At 40.3% G+C, this 20,403-nt stretch overlaps 1 protein-coding gene across 5 annotated transcripts in view; it reads right to left on the bottom strand.

The window, feature by feature from the left end:
• Nucleotides 1-20,403, bottom strand: part of PARD3B (par-3 family cell polarity regulator beta) — a 422,878-nt gene that overhangs the window by 20,463 nt on the left and 382,012 nt on the right. For all 5 annotated transcript variants that reach the window (XM_086750624.1, XM_086750623.1, XM_086750625.1 and 2 more), the window contains one exon: nucleotides 7,098-7,177. In XM_086750624.1, the coding sequence (XP_086606750.1) occupies nucleotides 7,098-7,177 (80 nt within the window). The remainder of the gene's footprint in view (nucleotides 1-7,097; nucleotides 7,178-20,403) is intronic.

Here is a 20,403-nt window from a genome sequence, read left to right as displayed (position 1 = left end):
TGTCCCGCTTTGGATTTGGACTCTGTCCTTGAAATACAATGACTTTCCTGACATCTCAGAGGCACTGGGCAGTTTCCACAGCAATCAGTTTTATTACCTTGCAGAGTTCAGTAAAGTTAGCTAAGCAAATCTTAAACTGTTTGATATTGGATTTAAGCTAATCTTTTAATGAGCACATCAGCTTGGTTCCCAAGCTTGTGCTCTAGCATATGAGAATAATCTTTTTTTTTTTTTTTTTGCCTGTATTTCATCCTGGCTCATTCACTGCAATGTATCTTGGAGGTCCTTGAGTAGGACCAGTATTTCCATTAAAAATGATTCTAAATTCATCTGCCAGGACTTAAAACCCAACTAAAACCATACACATATTTCATTTATAATGAGATCACCACATTGCAAGATGCACAGATAAGATTTTGCTACATTTTCAATGAAAGTACAGCGGTCAAGATAAAAATAATTTAAAAAATATCCCTGACTTACTGATATTACTTTAGATGATTAAAACAGACGAGAAAGTTAATAATCAAGTATACCATAGAATATACTGTTTGAATATTATTTATATTTCACATGACCAGGATGAGGAAATTAAGTGGGCCATTCATTTTTGCACTTAGTTCTAATCCTGTTTAAGACTCCAAACTATCAAGTCTTCTTAATTTTTCAGTTATGTCAGGGGAACGTTAAAAAATATGATTTACATTGAAAATTAAAAAAAACGCACTCACAACTGGTTCTCAAATCTTTCTCTGGACCCTCTTCTCTTAACTAATCAATATGAGAAATGGAGGAGATAGAGACTTTTTTCAGCTAACCAAAACGACAAAGTATTTTCCCATTACCCTGCCATTCACTGCTTTGCACCACTTCAGAAGGAAAGTCTGGGCATTACTAAAAATATTGTGTATTACATTCACACCAGAAGTTAATAGGTTTGCTTTGTAACTGTATAATATATGTCCAGTAACGTGGTTTCACTGACAGATTATGACTTGGGTAATTCTTGGGTTTATAAGTTATTTCACTGCCATTGAAGTTCTCACAGAAACTCCCCCCCCAGTTAAGAAAATATATCTTCAGATGCTCTTTTTAACCAGGGAAACGATGCTCCAATTTAAACAGTGCTACAGGGCAGTAACAGTATTCCCTGCGACACCTGCAGCCTGCATCAGCATTGTCCCCCTCTGCCTGCCATAAAGCACAATTTTGGGCTAAGAAAAAAAGCAAATTCAGTAGAGTCATGTAATGAAGTCAGCTGAGGAGAGGAACAGTGCAAAACTGCAGACTGTCACTAAGAAGTGGCTGAGCACCAAGAAGGTCCCTGGAAGATAACTTGGCAGAAGAGGAGCAGTATTGTGGGACAGAGCAGCACCATCACGGTTCCTGAGAAGCACTGCACGGCACTTGTCAGTACAGATGGGTCAGCACCAAAACCCAAGCAGAACATCACATCCCTCAGCTGACGGCTGTAACTACGACTGCGCCCCTGGGTCACTGCTGTGTAACACTGTTGGATCTCAAGGAGGAATGTAAACCAAGTATACAAAATGACAAGCAGGCTAGATTTTTCTGCAGTGTGGGATGGAATAAGTTAAATCAAAGTGATTTAAAGCAAAAAATTAATTAAACCAACAAGCAGGGAATTTTGATTTAAATAATTGATTTTAAACCTTGCTTTTTCATCTGTGCTCCTTGGTTAGTCAATTCCCATAGGTCGGGAATGCTCTGACAGTTGATTTGCAGCTAATTATAGTCTGCACTAAAATTGTGATTTCTTTTTGTTAACCAGGAGAACATGCTATATACATATTTAAGTAATGCCAGTATATTAATTTCAGATTCTGCTAGACAATGGTGAATGATGACTCTTATTTAATAGACAATTAACTTTTTCTTGTGATTTGTGTCAAGTAACTTTCTGATGACGTTTTTGGGATTTAACTAAATTGCAGAAATCCTGCATTTTGAAATACACTTGGTTAGTAAAGTAAAGGCAAGAGTACTCAAGTGCAAGAAAAAGCTAATGGAACTTGCTAAGTAATCCATTCCTTCTGTCTGAGGAACCTTATCTCTTCATGACATAGGTGTTACAGAAACTCTGCTTTTGATCCAAAGAGTTGGGAATGTTTTTGACTCAACTCTAGAGGCTACCTCATAAATTGACTGCAGGGGCACTCCGGCCCCTTGAGTCAATGGTGTTTTTGTTCTTAGCGTAACACCTTGCTCAATCTATTCAATGTATTGAAAGGGAGGTTAAAAGATAACATAAACGATAAATGCATAGAAATACTGAAGAGGAGGCATTTTGCAGTCTCCACTCTTAAAAATCTACCAGAAAAAAATATTTACCATAGTATCTAGAAACTGAAATTGGGTAATTTCAGACTTAGGGGGAGGGGAAATGAGGCATAATCTTTTTAAACAGTAAAATAATTAATCTCTGAAGAATGTAATTAATTCTCCATAACATGACATTTTAATTCTAGGTTAGATGGTTTTGTAAATACACTTACAAAAGTAATACAATGGATCAAAATTGAAATTTAGTTTGATGTAGAAATGTAAGAGTTCTTGGATAAAAATTGTCCTTTCTGGCTTTGTACCTAGAAATGGAGGATGTGCTGCTTTTAGCTGCTGCCTGAAGAAGTGCAAGTTGCATGGTCAGTCTGAAGAGAAGCTTCCAGTATGGCAAAACTACGTACTGCCACTGTACTGCAAGGCTACTGCCTTACTACATTTGCAAGTTTTCCAGTTTTAAGATGCATGTTTCATTTAAGACAGATGTTCCTGTGAGCCAACTACCAGTTTGCTCAGTGGTCTCCTCCCAGCCACAGCAATACAGTTGAACTCATCTACACAGCCTGAACTCATTTTTCATGCTAGCAGTTATTTTCTGATGCTCTTACTGCCTTTCCAGTCCCATCTCTTTTCTCAGTAACATGAAGATTCCAGAGAAAGTCTGGAGTATCAGCTTTTTCCTGATCTATGCTCATCACATCACCAGCATTCCATCTCAGTGTCTGACAGTCTGCTTTTGGTCACAGCCAGCTTTTCCATCGACACAGAAAAGAACGTGTCCTCGAACACGAGATTTCTCCAAACAAGGCTGCCATTGGCAAGACTGTGATTTATATTAAGACAGACTTCCATAAAAGCAAGCTCAAAAACAAAACTGCAAACAAACAGAGCAGCTTCAGCTTCATATCTGTTCCATAGCTCCATCAGGAAAGTATTCTGGATTACACCAAGAAAACAAACATTAAAAATAGTTTAAAAAAATACAAACGTTTTTCTGACTCCCACATGCTTGCCCTGCTCCTGTCCCCAAAAGAAGAGGCTAAGAGGTATAAGAATCAAGCCATTCTCCTCCTAAGCAGGAGGATTTAACATTGCTTAATACTGCTACTCAGCACTACTTAGCCGTAGCCCCAGGGTAACACGCAAGTATTGAGCAGTAAGAACTGTATCTCTCTCGCAAAGCCTTCCATTCTGTCTTTCCCACTTTAATGCTTTCCTGCAGACAAAGCAGCACAATGCAGTGTGAGATGAAGACCTGCCACTCTCCTGCCACAGCCATTTATCATCTAATTCAGATATTAGCCTCTGTAGACATTTCCAAACCAAGTCTACAGACTGGCATTATTTTACCTAGAATCTTAACTACCTAACTCAGCTGGCCACTTATTAAGCCGGTCACATACAAAGCCCTCCTCCAAAGGCTGCTGCCTCCTGTTTTCAGCTTTTAATTAAAAATGTAACCTTACACAGAAACAGATCCTCCACTTAAAGGCAAAAAGAGCGTCACTGAGCTCAGTGAGAGTGGGAGGTTGGATTTGCTGCTGCGTCTACTGAGAAGGCAAGCACACTTGACACAGCTGAATTCCTCAAATACAGTTAATACAGACTTATATCACCTGAATTTGGCCTATCTAGGCTTAAATTAGCAGCTCCAGAGAAAGACAGAAAAATCTAAAACAAAAGGGCAAAGCAGCAATGACATTTCAAAGCTTAGATTTTTACAATCCAGCAGCAGATATCTTTGGGTTCTGCTGGCAATCTGACCTCCCCTTCATGCAGGATAAGGGCCTCTGCATGGGAATGGGGTAGTGCCTTAAGGGCACCAGACATTCATGTGGCAGGTGATCATTCCTCCTTCTTGCCCAGTGGGGAGGAAAACCAAAGCTCTCTTACCCAACCTGTCCATGGACACACACTGGCATGACTCGTGCTGGCTTCCAGGTAAGCAGAACAGTTTCCCTATGTAGGTCCCAGCTGCTCTTGATGTGGCACAGATCCCCTCCTCCCTCATCCAGTGAAAATGGCTGCAGTCCAAGCACTTTCCTCTCTTTCCTTGTGTGTGCCACACCAGAGTGGAAGGCAAGGATCATATCCTCCTGGACTCAACACAATATTGCAATAAAAACTTGTTTCCCAGTATCTACAACCCTCCTCTGAAGCCTCCTTAAGTATCTCTTATTAAAGTGGATTTAAACAGCTAAGTGTGCTGACAATTATATACCACATCCATACCACATGCAGCTCAGTGGTTTGACCAAGGTGGGGACAGGGACAAGACAAGGGCAGGAAACTATGAACTAATACTAGAATGCTGAGGAGAAGGCGGCTGCTCTTGAGGAAATACTACCTCTGTATTTCTTTCTACCTTCCTATTTCTTTCTCTTTTTTTTTTTTTTTTAATAATGCTACCCATTACAGTAGTATTTGTGGATCCTCCACTGAGAATAGGTTGGCAAATGGGTGGTTTTTACCTGGATTCCGCTATACTCCTGGGCAGTCAGCCATGAGAACAAAAGAAATCACTCATTTCCATTAGTGGTTGGCAATGAGACTGTATCCCCTTCTTCTGGATTTAGACTTCACTGTAGCAATCTAGTCATTTGTGACTGCCAGGGCTTAATTACCGCAGTAACATGAAACTGCAAAACTGACAAAACCTAAGTACAAAAGGCAGCAGTCGACTGCTGGACAGCAGGCACACCCAAGGGTGTCCTGTCCCAAAGCTCTGTTCCTTCCACGGTGGAAACCCTATGGAGACGCGGTGGTGGCACGGCCTGCGTGTCGCTGTGTGAGTGTTCGGGTCAGGAAGCACACAACCCATCTGAAGTGCAGCCCGTCTCACTCTCCAGCATAATCTCCTTAGGCACAGAGAGAAATTACTTTCTTCACATTGATCTCCAAACACTTACTGAATGTTTGGATGACTTCCTAAATGGCGACTCCCAGTCAGCTAAATACTCAAACCTGTTGTAAGAGTTTCCAGCAAGTTAAATGGAGGTTTTGGGAAGAATACTGTGAGATTCATGATCTGATTCATGACAGATCTGCTTTTTTTTTTAAAACAAAACAAAACAAAACCACAGGGTGCAGGGGCGAGCAGTACACACACCTCGGGGACACACCGAGGATGCAGTGGGCTTGAAAAGGAACAGAATAGAAGGAATACACAGAACACTGCTGAATAAAGCAAGGGCAGGCCTGCATCTACAGCGTTGTGCTCAGTTCTGCTCAACCTGGTTGAAAGGAATACCAGTGAAATAAAAAGAATTCAGGGTGATGGAAGTTACTTCACTGGGAAATTTCAATTTTATAAAGACTGAAAAAATAAGGTTGATTAGCTTGAAGGGAAAACGAATAAAAGCAGACATGATACAGAAATGTGAAAACTGCTGTAGAGTGTTACACTGGGCACCAACTGCTAATTTATTCTTGTAATTCACAAGGAAGTACTCCACAAAATTGAAATAGATAAAAACGAGTGTGCATAATTAAACTGCACCTAACTAACCTGCAAAAGTCACTGCTAAAAATATGACGAGACACAGAAGTGTTGGAGGACTAAGAAAAAAAGATGGCTATTTACTCAGGAGAGTAAGAATATCCACAGTCAGTTAAGAAATACATACAGGACACACTGCTGGAAAGCAGGCTTCTTTTAGAAAAGCCAGTTACTGCACAGGACGAATTTCCAAAACCACGGCCGATACAAATATTGTTTGAAGGCAGTAACACGTTCTTCGACACGCTCCTTAGTTTAGAAACCATGTACATTAAAAATGCCTACACACATCCAACAATGTCTTGTGAGATAGCATTTATAGATTGGTTTCCAGAAGTAAGATATCCTTTGTATTTTCATCTGGAATTGGACACAGCATTACATATTTATCAATCTCCCCAGTGACATCTTTGAATGTAAATAGCTCAGTAGAAAAAGAAGCAAAAAGAAACTATTTACTGATTTCATAAATGCCAGCACTACTTCACAATAAAGAATCTCTTCTTGCTTGTAAATAACTATTTTAACTTTGCTTTTATGAATTATCTCGCTTATAGGTCCAAGAGGTGAACTGGGCAACCCCTCTAAGGTCTTTCCCAGTCTGATTCTAAAGCAGGAATATTTTCTATTTTTGTTTTCCTCCCACTGCTTCCCACTGTCTCTTTCTAGCATCCTCTCACTTCCCTTTTTGGCTTGCTAAATCTTACACTCTGCTATTAGAACTCCCATGGAAACGGGACTGAAATCTCTGAAATGCTTCCTTTTTGTTATGCCCCACTAGTTACAGACTAAAATTACTCTTCATTGAGTTGATAAGGATTAAAAATTTAAAAAAGCCCTCAGAGAATTCATTCTCATTTCCACAGCGTTCAATTAAAGCACAGAGATGCTCAACTGGAATAGGACTGCTAGTCAGATGGTCTTTGCAGCAACAGTGGGATTTCAGTAACTGTGGCTGCTGTAGTGGTGGCTTTCCGCAGCAGTACTCTGTCAATGCCAGCTGGGATTATATTACTATAAACTCGGTCATTTATGCCCTGCTACGACCTGTTATAACTCTTGCAGAGCCAGCTTCCTCAATGTCATGTTCTCTACCTGTGGATCATGACTCTTGATGACACGTTCAATGAGCAAGCTTTTCTTTAAAATTCAAACTCCAAATTGATAGTACAGTTATAAGGATAGCACAAAATGAGCAGCAAGAGGTGACAAGACAAAACTGCAAAATAATCTTTCATGTTGGAGCCAAACATCAGCTGTGTGTGAATCAGCCTGTGTGCGAGGCTCGGCACTGTACCTGGGTAAGGATGCATACTGCCGTTCCATCCCCTCGAAGTGCAGATTGTACGAGCTCCCATCTGGACCTTTTCCAGGCACCTGTGGAAAGGAGAGTAATTAGAGATGAAGATCAATTATGCAGCCCAGCTACTAACCATAGAATCATAGAATCATAGAATGGTTAGGGTTGGAAGGGACCTTCAAAGGTCATCTAGTCCAACCCCCCTGAAAGGAGCAGGGACATCCCTGACTAGGTCAGGTTGCTCAGAGCCTCATCCAGCCTGGCCTTGAAATGCATCTCAAAACGATAAGCAGAGAGCACATGATGCTGCAACATGCCAACATCAACAAAAGAAAGGCAAGGGCTCAAAGAAGCTCCGAATCCCATACATAATCTTATCACTGCTAAGAAGAAAGGCTTCCATATCAAAGAATTGTTTAGAACAGGTACAACCTTCAGAGCCTTGTCCTTGCCTGCGTGCTAGCCAGGATGCTCTCTCTCCTTCCCTGGCTGGCCTTGCTCCTACAATTCAGTAACATAAGGATGAAATCTAATTAAGTATGCCCCCCCCCTTCTGATTCCAGTGGTGTATCTACTTGAAACAAAGCTAGCACCTTAGTACCAAGTTTGCTGTCTTTTCTCCACTTGTATGTTTCGCTCAAGTATAACAGATGATATTAACAGGCTTTGCTTTCATTCTTAACACAAATCCAGAAACTTTCCCTAACGCCACTGCAAAGCTGAGTATCCAGCTGGGAGTTAAGTGCATTTATCATGCTCTGGTGCCATTTCAGAAGTGAAGCATTAGTGCACTCAGTCAAAATGCCAGCTTGCAACTTGGTTTGTTTTAAAGATGGCAACCGGAGTTGGCTGGAGAGCACAATTCTATCAGGAAGGCTCCAACTGGGTACAGAATGGTGAACTTCAATGCTTTTAGCACACAGGACCTCTCCCAATTTCACTCACTCAATGCCTGCTGATGGCCCAAAGTGTTAAGAGCCTTGTTAAAATGGAGCTATTAGTCTTTTTCTCCATAAATGCAGGAGGCGCTGACTGCCTTCAGTGTTTCCTACGTTAGTATGTATTCCAATTCCAGTGCTGCTGGAATCAGCAGTTTTATAAAGCAATATACTAAGAGGCCATTTAAAATCTCCTTCCTCTTTTACAGATTAATAGCAGAAAGGAAGATTTAATGCCTTTTCAAACATTTTTAACAATTCATTAAAAAGAAAAGAATAAATCACACCAAGCTTTCAGCAAATGCCTGATTGTAAGAAGAGAAAACAAACAAAAATTATCATGCTTTTCACATTCTACAGGTTAGTGTACATTTCTGTCTGCCCTGCAATTTATCCACAATACTTCATTTCCACTGAAGAGATGTAAAAACTTCTATAAAGGAAAAGATTTTGCACTATGGTCTAGTAGGTCTTATCTACCTTTACATAGCATTTCTGTGTTCAGTTTCTTGTGGACCCATTACATCAGCCAAGTGTAATGCAAAGAGAGGCACAATCCCTTGTAGCAACTAAGCAAGCTTAGGAATTATTCTAGACAAATACTGTTATGCACCTTGCCACTCACTGAACACATCCAAGATACTCATAAGTGAAAAAAATTATTTAGCACAGGCCTCTTGCTAACTCTGCTTTTTCTGACTCAAAACAGAAAGGAGTCCTCACGGAACGGATGGCCACAAGAAATAACCACCTCTGATTTGAAATGACCCATGCTTTAGCAGTGCCTGACTTTGGATGGGTAAAAAATAACAATAATTGCCCTACATTTCAAAAAGAGGGCAGTAGGCTAAATGGATCATTCATTCATTTTTTTCCACCAGAAAAAGTGACATGTAGAGAGAATTTACAAAGACAGAGTCAATTAGGCTGAGAGTCACAGCCACTTTGACTGTTCTTACACTGCTAATTTGATCAGGGTGATAATTTCCCTTAATTCACCAGGTATGCCGGTGAGAGAAGAGCCTCCAGATTTCTGCTGTTTTATGAAGAAGAATGAGGGGAAAAGAAATGAACGTACAATTTGGTTCGATCAGTATAAAAGCCATGTAGTATATGGTCTACCTCCATGGCTGCAGATAGGCTACTAATTATGTGCAGCAGCAAGATGTTTGTGAGCTGAAGGATGCGCTTGGGAACTCTGTGCATTTGCATCCCTGTGCAAGTTTCCTGGCGATCGCTCTCGCACCTAGCAGGAGTAATAGCAGGCAGTCAATAAGCAAAAACAAACAGATCCAGAATTGTGCCAGCATTGAGCAGCAATCCCAAAACTTACACGAATCACCAGAAAGTAAAAAATATTTACATCGCAAGGCCTTTTTGCAGCCTGAAACCACCCCTTTTCTGATGGTTTCCTACAGACCAAATAGAAGGCGATACCCCCCGCCAGGTCTGTTTATATATACGATTTGAGAGACAGTTGCCATAGAAACACTCTGGTGGTGGATACACAATTTTGCTAATTTGGATCCATCGAGCGACTGAGTCTCCACACCCTATACAAACCCCCCGACGCACTGGAAAAGCATGCTCTGGCTCTGCACAGCTAATTAAAGCCTCAGCCATTTCCTCTCCTTTCCCTTCTCCATCTGTCCATGCGACAGTAAAAAATGTATCATCACTCAGCCACTAGCGAAGTGGTGCCCAGAATAAAATACTACCCCGATGCAGAGAGAAACTGCAAAAATGGAAACACCTCCCTCGTAAAAGTTATTTATGTTCCAGAGAGAGTCAAAGCAAAGGGTTCCTTGCTGTCTTTCACAACAAACTAAGCTAAAAATCAGTGTGAAAGGTAATAATTAACAAGAACACAATATTCCAGCTTCACCTTCCCTGAAACAGGATGTATGCAGCTGGCCCTCAGTACAGGTGCGGAGGTTTAACCATGCAGTTAATAATCACAAAATATTTAGGCAAGCAAGCAATAATAATACTAAAAAAGGATTAAAACCTGCAAGTTCTATCAAACCTAAATGGATGCTGACCACAAGATGACCAGCAAGGCGCAGGAGCTGATGGAAGGTGCATTACTTAGCTGAGTTTGTACTGGAGGTAGTGGAAGAGCTTGCGAAGCCTACATCCCAATCAGTAAAGAGAGAACACGACAGCAGATGAAATACAGGTTTCACAAATGTATGGTAACGAACAACAGAAAGAATGATCCAAAACATGCTCTCATATTTTTAGGGTTTAAATTAACGACATCAACTTAAATAAGAGCCATCATTATGAAGAGATAATTTCTTAGTCTAGAGCAGCCTCAACTAATAAGCAAAACATGAATATGCAAAAATAATGGGGTAGAGATAAACACAGAAACAGCCATCATCCCATCAGTGCAATTAAAAAGAGCAGCATGCTTAAATCGACAAAAGGAAATGCTATCTTTATCAAAAACCAACAACAAACAATTCAGGAAACTTAACTGTTGCAAAGTATCGGTATGGCCAAGTCCTTTGTAGAATGGAAAATTAACAAATTGGATATGCACATGGATCAAAACAACTAGCATCAGGTTAGCAGAAGACAGTAGAGACTTTGACAGGTTGAAGAGAGATAAAGTCTTGATGACTTGGCCATTCCCTGTGAGGCAGAGCATGTAGAAACCTCTATACTAACAGGTTATTCTCCTAACTGCCCCTCTGGGAATCCCGATGAATTCTCTGAAGCACGTAGCAGTGGCCACACTTGGAGACAAAGTACCTGACAAATGAGCAAGACATTGCATCCACATAACTCAATGTCTTCATGGTCAAGATTTCCTATGTGTCAGAAAGGCATTTTTTTCTACATAGCTAGTAACATTTTTGTTTTTCAAGTATCTTTTTTATTTTTTTTAAAAGGCAACAATGATTTGTATTAGCAAACAAGATTTCTGTGATAGGAATACGTCACTTCAGAAAAAACCCTATGACACTGCTGCATCTTTAATTAAACCCCAGTCAGACTCCAGTGGCAGAATCAGACTGGGGGATGCGCAGACTGGAGAGCGCTGTGAGCACTGCGTGCTGCTCTCCTCTCTCTAAGTCCACAGCCCCTCAGCAGGGGACCAACGTGAGAGGCCAAAAGGCAGAAAGGAACAAGTGCAGGCCGAGGCTCTCTCCACTTCCCTGGACAAATGGAATCCATGTTTGTTTCAAGACAGAAAACTAGAAAGATTCGTGGCTTCACGTTTCACATGCAGATACAGAACAGACAGAAGGGGAAAGCAATTGTGAAGAAAAAGAGAAAACAAAAGCTGTACAGGTGTTAGTGCAAGCTATGTCCCTGGCAAATACGGTAACTGCAGGGCACTTCGAGGAGTTTTCCAGTACATGGAAGAGATAAGCTAGCAGCAAGTACCTCTAACTTGCCAATTCTCCCTAGGAAAACTTTCCAGGAAAAAAAATAAAAAAGGTGATGTGAACATGCACATGTAGATCAAGCCAGAAACAAATATCTTAGAGCACTCAAATATTTGCCAATAAATTATAAGGCATAAGTAGAGTATAGCTGCAGGCAGGTATCTTGAAGTAAGGGTAGGATTTGCCTACGGGAAAACTCTGGGGTTGCAGAAGAACAATTCTTTAAGAGCAGAGAAAGGATTTACTTCATCCTGAAGCTTGAGACTACCTTGAAAACTGTGCAGAAAAGTGCAAGAGGCTATGTTTTTTCCCAGGAGACACTGCATTTCATTCATTCTCACCCACCTTACACTGCCTTCCTCCCGGAGCATTTGTTAAAGGCTAAAAGACTAGCTGCTAGCAGGAAAGCCTCCCTTGCCCCTTTCATATGGATCACGGTTGTGGTATGAACAATAACAACTATAGTGAACTTTTTGAAAGTTCAAGCTTCATGAAGCCAGAATCAAGTTTTTCTTGCGCACTCACACACAGCTCAAGGTGAGAGCTACCACACTGCAAATGGAAGCCAGGAGCAACTCCCTGCTCCTAGCAATGGAAAAACATTTGGCAGGACAGTGTTTTTGCCTGGGGCTCTACCTCTTCTCACAAATTCCCACCTGAGCTACTGGAGCTCTCTGCTCCAGGTCCATCCCGAGTGAATGTGGCAGGCTGAAGATCCAAGACCTCGGGTACTGCTCGTAAGGAAAAGAATGATGCAGAGCCATTTTCAGGGTGGCTGTCTCAGAAAGCCACAGTCACTGTTCCCTCTCCTGCAGGTATTTTATTTAGAGCTGTATATAGAAAACTTTGATTACCTTTGCAGAGATCACTTGTAAAAAATTTTTTTTGAAGTTTCTTAACTAGCTGGAGAAAAACCACAGCTCAGAGTCAGAAGTTCCACGCTCTTTAAGAGTAATAATACGCAGTGGTGTTGCATTCAGGCTTATTCATTTTTCACTTATATGCTAAACATCTCCTTTGCCCTTTTAAATTTTCTTTTTAACCCTTTGTTTTCCCAACTTCTGAACAGCAAGCCTCCTCCAAACATTTCAATTATCATTAAGATCAGAAAGAAAATGAGGAGTGTCTGCTGCCCACAAGATAAGTAGTAACAGCATAACTTCATCAAGGCTGATATGATTTCAAGCTACACGTTTGTGAACCCAGTGCAAAAAACACTGCTGACTCCACTTGAGTCATGCCCGACTGACTTAAAATTATGGGAGATCAGGAAGAGCTTATGAAGACAGGAGTCTTGGGACTCCTAACTTTTTCACTTATTCACTGCATACGCTCAGGAAAGTCACTTGAGCTCGTTCATTGTGGTTTTCTCCTCATAAAAAATGGCATAACACTACTGTTGTATTTTATACGACTGACAGGTACTAAAAGACAGAAGCCATTCCAGGAAGGCTGCAGAGTGAGGCATGTGCTCTGCCATCACCCAAGTGCTTTGAAAATTCCACCCAGTTCTGCTTTTTGCTTGGAAGTCTGTGTATAAACATGGCACATAGTACTGCTGCGTTGCTTAGTACATTTTTTCAATAGTCTTGTGATCATCTGTTAAAGGACTTGATTCAGATGCTGGTTTGACCTCTGTTCTCAAAGCTCTTCTTTTGTCTGTGAGCGTTTCTAATCACATGGGTTGAGATTCAGCATGCCAAAAAGAGCCGTGGTATAACGGAATTTGCCCTTTAACCTTCAGGTCTCCCCTCTGCTGAGACACAGTTGGTTTTTGTTTTCAATTAAGTGAAAACTGAAGAAAAACTGAGAGGTAAAAGTGGATTTGTTCCCCACTCCAGTCTTGATGTTTCATACACAGGTGGAGCACCAAAATTCACCCATTTTTTGCATTTCAACAGTCTGCCTGGTTCTAGGGACTGGAAATTTAAGAGCACTATTTGACTCACTAACACTTTGTTTAGCTGTTAAAACAGAGGTGGGTTATGTAAGGCAGTGAACTGGACGTTCCATGCGAAATGGAGGAAGTTGATCAAAGAGGTGTTCTTAATTCCTTACTGTTTTGATATCCTAATTATCCCACTCTCCAAGACCACCAGCATTTCCATAGAAAACATGTTTTCCTCCATCCAGCTTTTTTTATGTTTTTCTTCAAAAGGTAAAAATTAAAAATTCTACCAGTGTCCACGATTCAAAAGAATTTTCCTGATGTTTTCCTTACATACACAAAGAGGGATGTATTTTGCTTTCCTGGTTTTGCAATGAAAGTTGAAACAGTGATTTTGCGTTATTATAACACTCATCATTTCTCCCTCTAATTTGGATGGTTTTTAATAAAGCTCCATTGATTCCACTGAAAGAAATCCCTCCTGGCAAAAGCAGAACACACATGCTGATTGCTAAATATGCAGCAATTATCATATTCAGCAGTGCACTTTAATATCTTATTTATAGATGTATCTATCTATAATTTGCTTTAATTAAGTTGCATTGATTTTAATGACAGAAGCAGTCCTCAAAGAAGAGTCTAATGCTATATGAGCCCATCGGTACTGCTTTGCCATTGTTTGGATGTAAACCAGCACCTTTAATACTTCTTTTTGACATTCTTAGTGATGCTTCTTTTCTTTGCTAAGTGCCTGCAATGGCAAAACAAGGAGATGTTCCAAAGGAACCCTCAAAACTACCTCCACCACTGGAGAGAAAGCACTTTCAACTTCCCTGTAACAAACTTGGTCGTAGGACAGTTTTCAAGAAGGAAGCAGTATCTTCCCAGCAGGTCTTAAGAAACCTTGTGTTTCTGTTCCTACTGCGTTTTACAGACACCTTGGCAGTGTAATTGTTAGAGGTTCTCAAATCATGGTCTGATGACTTCAAAGTTTGTTTTGGTTAGTCTAGCAAACTCTTCTATTTTCCTGTCAACAGAAAATACAGGGTAAATAATTTGGGATGCTGAATCATCAGATGGCTACAGGTGCCTGTTCAGAGCCCAATCACCAAGTCATGATCTCATAGACTCTTAAAGTTCTGTTTTCAGGGCACAGTCACAGGGAATGTTGAGTCTTCTTTTTCTTAAGCACATGCTCACTTTAAGCATTTTATACTAGCCTGGTTTTGAGATTGTTCCAAAAAACCCCACTTGATGCTATTAGAACTGTGACTAAGTTTGTCAAAAAGCATCTTGAAGAAGCTTACACTCCTAGTAGAGTCTCACAGCCCTGGTTTCTGCTGGGTGCTACCACATACCTTGGCGCTGATTCAGGAAAGCATGCTAAATACTGATGAGGATGGTTTGTTTTAATTTCAATAGCATTTGATTCCTCTTGGAGGCATTCCCAAAGCTGACATACACCTGCATCTCTCAGTGGCTGTATCTCCTTCTTGGGTGAAAATACACAGGAAAAAAAAAGATATCTCTGTATCCCAAACACATCTTCACACATTTGAACACAGCATTCTAGTGATGATGATCTCGGCATCTCCATCTCTGAAGTAACCCCGTAAGATATTACTGGTTCACATAAATTGAAGATCTCTCTCAGAGACTTTTGAGGTAGCTTTATAAGATTACTTATTCAGATCTTCATGTATCACTCACTGTTAGTATTTTTTTTTTTAAGTGAAAAGTAAGTGCTGTTTTTTTAAAAATCATCACCTTTTGAAATATATCAGCTCTAATTTTATAAGAATTGTTCATGTTAAAATCAAGGGCACGATCTCAAAGGAGATGTGCCAAAGTAGCTATGCAAGTACATTTGCAGTTTCTGGTCATCATTTTTCATTCACTGATTATTGCTTAAGTGTTGATTAATACTTATGTTCATGCTGCTAGAATGCATTTCCCTTGGGTGAGAAAAACATCCTTGTCTAAAGGAAAAAAGAGATAGTAATCAAACCATCCTTCCTCTTCCCTGTAAGAAACACAGACGCACACTCCAGAGTCACTGATGATCTTGGTTTTGCTGTTGAGTAGTTTTGAAAATTTTCACTTAGAAAATCAGCTGTATGCAATCAGAACACTACTTGGTTGGTCAGATTGCTAGGCAATTAAATGCTCCCCTTCTCTCTCTCTCCACATATATACATGCATACACACAAATGTACATACTTACAGTCATTGTCCTTTCTTCCTATGCAATGAACACCAGGAACACTGATGACAGCAGTGCTCCATGCTGGAATTAAGCAGGGCTGACTATCTCAGGATTTACTTTTCTTCCTCAGTAATGCCATACCTCTTGTTCAAGGAGGTGAAATTAATGGTTTAGATTTAGAGAGGGGAAAATTTTCAATAAGGCAATAGACTGAAGGAAATACAAACACAGATGGGAACTTTAAAAGGGAAGCAGGCTGTTCCCATAACAGTTTAAAAACATGGCAATTGCCTTAGCTTAGTAGAAAACATGCTTTCAGCATTTGTTGTATCTTGCAACACTAAGTAGATAGAAAATAGCAAAGATGGAGAAGCAGCCAAAACTGCAAAGTGCTTTTGCACAGCCCCACAAACATAATATTCTGCTTTCTGAACCGTACCTCTAAGATCCCCTGATCAGTTGTGCTGGAGGACTATGGCTTCCCGTGACCATGCAAAATGAGATCATTTCCTGGCCTGTGTTTGTCTCTGTGGGTGGCTTCTTTTTCCATTAGTTGTATAATATGTTTTGGTTAATCCTACCTCTTAATTGTCTTTAACGAGCACCACATTTGCGACACCCTTACTTGCAAACCTATTCTCAGAGTAGAGGTAAACAGAGGCCCTTGAGCTGAGAGCAAAACTTAAAAGAAGCAAAACAAGAAAACCTCAGCACCCGTCAGCATTGATTCTTTCCAAGTACCAGGGGGTATTTCAATTGCTCTTCCACTGAACCAGGCCAATGTAATTAATCTCTTCCCAGTTACTACAGAGAGTAACTTGTCACTGAGATACACTTGTGATGCAACATACAGCACACATAACACATACATGTCAGTACATTTCTAAAGCAGATTTCCTGTAGTTGTTCTACAATACCGTACACCATTTCTTCCCGGCCATGGAACCAGTCCTCTGCCTTATCCTGTTTGAAACCAAGCTGCTTTTTGTTCCTTCCAGTCTTGCATTCTTTGCTTCTCTTCTCACTGTAATTAGTTTACAAGACTACTTATCCAGATGATAACTGCTTTTAAGTGCCAGTCGTCTTTTATTTTACTCCAGTTCATTGTTGTGTATCATTTTATCTTGCTATCTGAACACCCAGTTCTCTAAAGCATTTTCTCATTATGTTATCTCCTGATATAAGGCATTTTGAAATACTTCATGAGAGACACTGTATGAAGTAAATGGAATTGAATTTTCTCTCAAAGTCAGGGGCTTTCAGCATCTTTCTCTAGCTAAGTCAGCAGAGTTCTTGGCACCAATGCCAGGGTGTAATGGCCATGTCTTCCAGCCCAGCTATGAGCTTGCGTTCTTTTTGGGGAAAATGAAATGACAGTGTCAGTACCTGGAAAGCAAACTAGAGACAGATCAATATTTCCATTTATGATGAGGATGGCAAAATGAAAATGTTTGGGATATTTCTGAGGTTTTAAACACACACATTGAGATAACACTATTTTGCTGTATCTACCTACATCTAGTGTTAGTGCTGAATGTGTCTGTGGGGGGTATATACATGTGTATGTCAGGGAAGGAAAGAGGGAGGGAACGGGGAATAGCAGGGCATGGAACCAAATTGCAGAGCAAGTAGTGGAAATAGACAGTGAAAAGCTTCCTGCAGGCAGGCAGCTTCACAGGGGAGGGCGAGCCTTTCATTGTCTATAAAATCATGCCTTGCTGGAGGTCCTCAAGAGTAGACGGGGTAGCGCCTAGAGGCAGTAAATCTCTCACTGTTGTATTATTACATTCTAAACATTTAGCTACTGTACAAACCAGCATACTGCTTCAAGAGAAGAAAAGGAGGAAGAAGGGGGAAAATGAACGAAGGGAAGAAGAAGATGATGGCAATAAAATCGGGAAGCAACCCCCTGCCACAGCTCTCCCCGAGAATAGTTCACATCAAAGAAAAACAGCAAAGAGTAAATCATCACAGGGCTAAAAGTTAACCTCAACTCTTTCCATTGTGATTTGACATCACTCTGAAACAGTACTCCTAGAATTTGAATGGTTAGTCTGTAGCACAGGGTATTAAATCCACCTTAATCCTGTTAAACGTAGATGCCACTAAAGAGAGGCACTCTCTCAATGGCATCATGACAAAAGCTCTCCACACTGCAAATTCGATATGGTTAACAAAAAAAACCCCACCCAAATCTGGATTAATACTGAGCAAACAACATCAGCATAAGCAGGCTTAGAGAGAGGAATTGCTTTCCATATGCTATGGCATCAGGTTCCTCCGGATCTTCAGATACCAGTCTGTAAATGTTACAGACATTGTTTCTCCTGCTTGCAACTGCTGTTGGGTGGCGACCTTCTTTGCTTGCTGATACCAATTCAGCAGTTGGTACAGTTTCTCTGTGATTTGGTACTGTCTGTTGTTTGCTGGTACCAGATGGATACCAGATGGGTAACTGTGGGCAATGGTTCCTCTGTGTTCCAGTACCAAAAATCACTGCCTATAGGGTCAGTCTTGTCAGTTGACTCCTAAATGGCACTTCAAAGCAGCATTCTGAAAAACCTCAACATCTGTTCCGTACTCCTAATGACCTTAAAAAATGTTGCAGACATACTTTCCTTTAGCCAGGAGTTACTGTGCATCTGCAGGAAAAATATAACCTTGCAGATGCCTGCAGCCATCAAACTCACTTCTCACTGATGGCAGCTCCAGAAGCCACCACCTCAACTCTGAAAGTCAGCACTGAATGTGAAGTATAATCAATATATTCTTTTCTGTGGTAGCTCCACAACGTAGGAGTTCAGAGATATTTCAAGGCATTTTTCAAACAGTACTTTCAGCAGTGAAGTGGAAGAACAAGAAAACAAAAAACTTAAAGTGCCTTTGAAGGGCAGCAGGGATACCTGAGCACCAAATGTAAAGCATGGAGGGAAAGCAAGGAGAGAGAAAGTGATGGAAGAGATCCGTTTTAAGTATTAATTTGTGAATGGTCCTTCAAAACGTTGACCTAGTGGTCAAACTATAGACAAGAGATAAAAGGTCAGTTAATGGTTTTGAATACTGCCTACCGGAGTTCCCTCCTACGTTATTTCATATGACTGCTTCTGTTTCTAAGACAGGGAAAAAAAGTTTATTTAGGACAGTATGGCAGCATTTTGGTAAATTCTCTATACGTGCTACAGCAGAATGCTGTCTACACAAAAATATAGCTGACATCAAAGCATGTTCCCCACCCCTTGTCTTGGTTCATGCAGAAGTTATGATAAACAGGTTATGTGTTCCCTAAGGTTACCATGGAAACTCATTCTTTTCAGGCCATCATTTGCAAAGGTAAAATTTGCATTAAAATGTGATGGAATTTGATTTTGTGCATGTGTGTGTGAAACTCAAGTGGGGTCATGCTACCACGCAGTATAGCTATTATTTCAATCTCAGGAGCACATGCTTAAAAGAGATCTATTAATCCATGTAAACACCTCAGTGACCAAATTACAGTTTAATTGCTAACTTGACAGGTATCTTCCTAGCAAATTAAGAGAAATACTTTGAAAATTAGCTTCAAAAGCAAATGTAAATGTTAATACTGATGCACTGGTGGGTACCACTAGATAGCATTTTGCTAAATTCTCCTATAATCATTCCACAGGAAAAACTGAATTTAGGTTATCAGAATGACTTTGTTTTGATGATTGCATACCAGAGATGGAAGGCATAGGCATGCGTTTCAAATTATAAATTTTTGTGTTATCTTGAAGGAGTTATCACCAAATTATGAAGTACAGAATATAATTTGATATAACCATGCTTACTGCAATAAAATAAACTTTCGGCTCTCCTCAGAAACCGAATATGCTCACTTTATTTTGAGTCATATCATAACTTCAAAGTCATAATTCCATTCTAGGTATCTGCTACTCTGGCTTTTCTTGGAGTATCTGATGGTGTAAAGCATATACCACCATACACCTAGCCTCCTCTAGGTCCATGTTCCTTGAGAGTCACTGCCGTTATTTGTTGTCATATGCAGCACTGGTCTTCCTAACACAGGAGTGCATTATTTGCAATAGTAATTTTGACAATCATTACTTCCAGCCTACCAAGAAAATAGATGAATAGACTAAACCCAGAAAAATCTTACCATTGGTGAGCAGACTCTACTTTAGAAGAGATACCAGTATTTGTTGTCTTGCTCAGTTGTACGTATTCACAACATAGATGCTGAATTTGATATACTACTTTATGAAATCTATGCTACTCTAGGACACTGGATTATTCACATATCATCTGCCTATTCAAGGATGGAGGCAGCAGGGCCAGAACTCACGTTTCTGCTCAGAAGGCAGACATCCCAATATCATTTGGATTACAAAAAACTCAGTATCTCCTATCATGCAGGACTTATGACATACAGTTCAGCTGGAATGGCTCCACTTAATATTGGGCAACACGACACTTAACACAGTAGCTAGGCCATTTGATGAGGAAAAAGCAGCAAAATCAGACAGCAGTATTTGTTGCTCTTGCTTTCTTATTGTTAATAAATACAGTTGCACAGGAAGTGTCTCAAAAATACTAAAAAAATGTAAATTAAAATCAGCCCTTGAGATGAGGTTGCACAGTGCCAGTATTTTATCAGACTCCCTTCTACATTTGGAAATTTCGGCTTACAAATTCAATTTACTAAACAAAGCAAGAACATTAAAGAATGTTTAAAAAACCAAATGCAAGCAAAATAAAAACTGATTACTAACTTTCGCCGAACTTCTCATAATTCAGCATATTCAACAGAATGAATGTGTTCCAGTCAGATCCCGTATTAAGCAAGAAAGCAAGCACTAGCACTCCCTTTTCCAACTGTTCTTTAACAGCC

The sequence above is a fragment of the Chlamydotis macqueenii genome, chromosome 6, assembly GCF_036417535.1.
Source record: "Chlamydotis macqueenii isolate bChlMac1 chromosome 6, bChlMac1.mat, whole genome shotgun sequence".
NCBI lineage: Eukaryota > Metazoa > Chordata > Aves > Otidiformes > Otididae > Chlamydotis > Chlamydotis macqueenii.
Note: the sequence above shows the minus strand (reverse complement) of the source record. Positions and strands in the feature narration are given on the sequence as shown.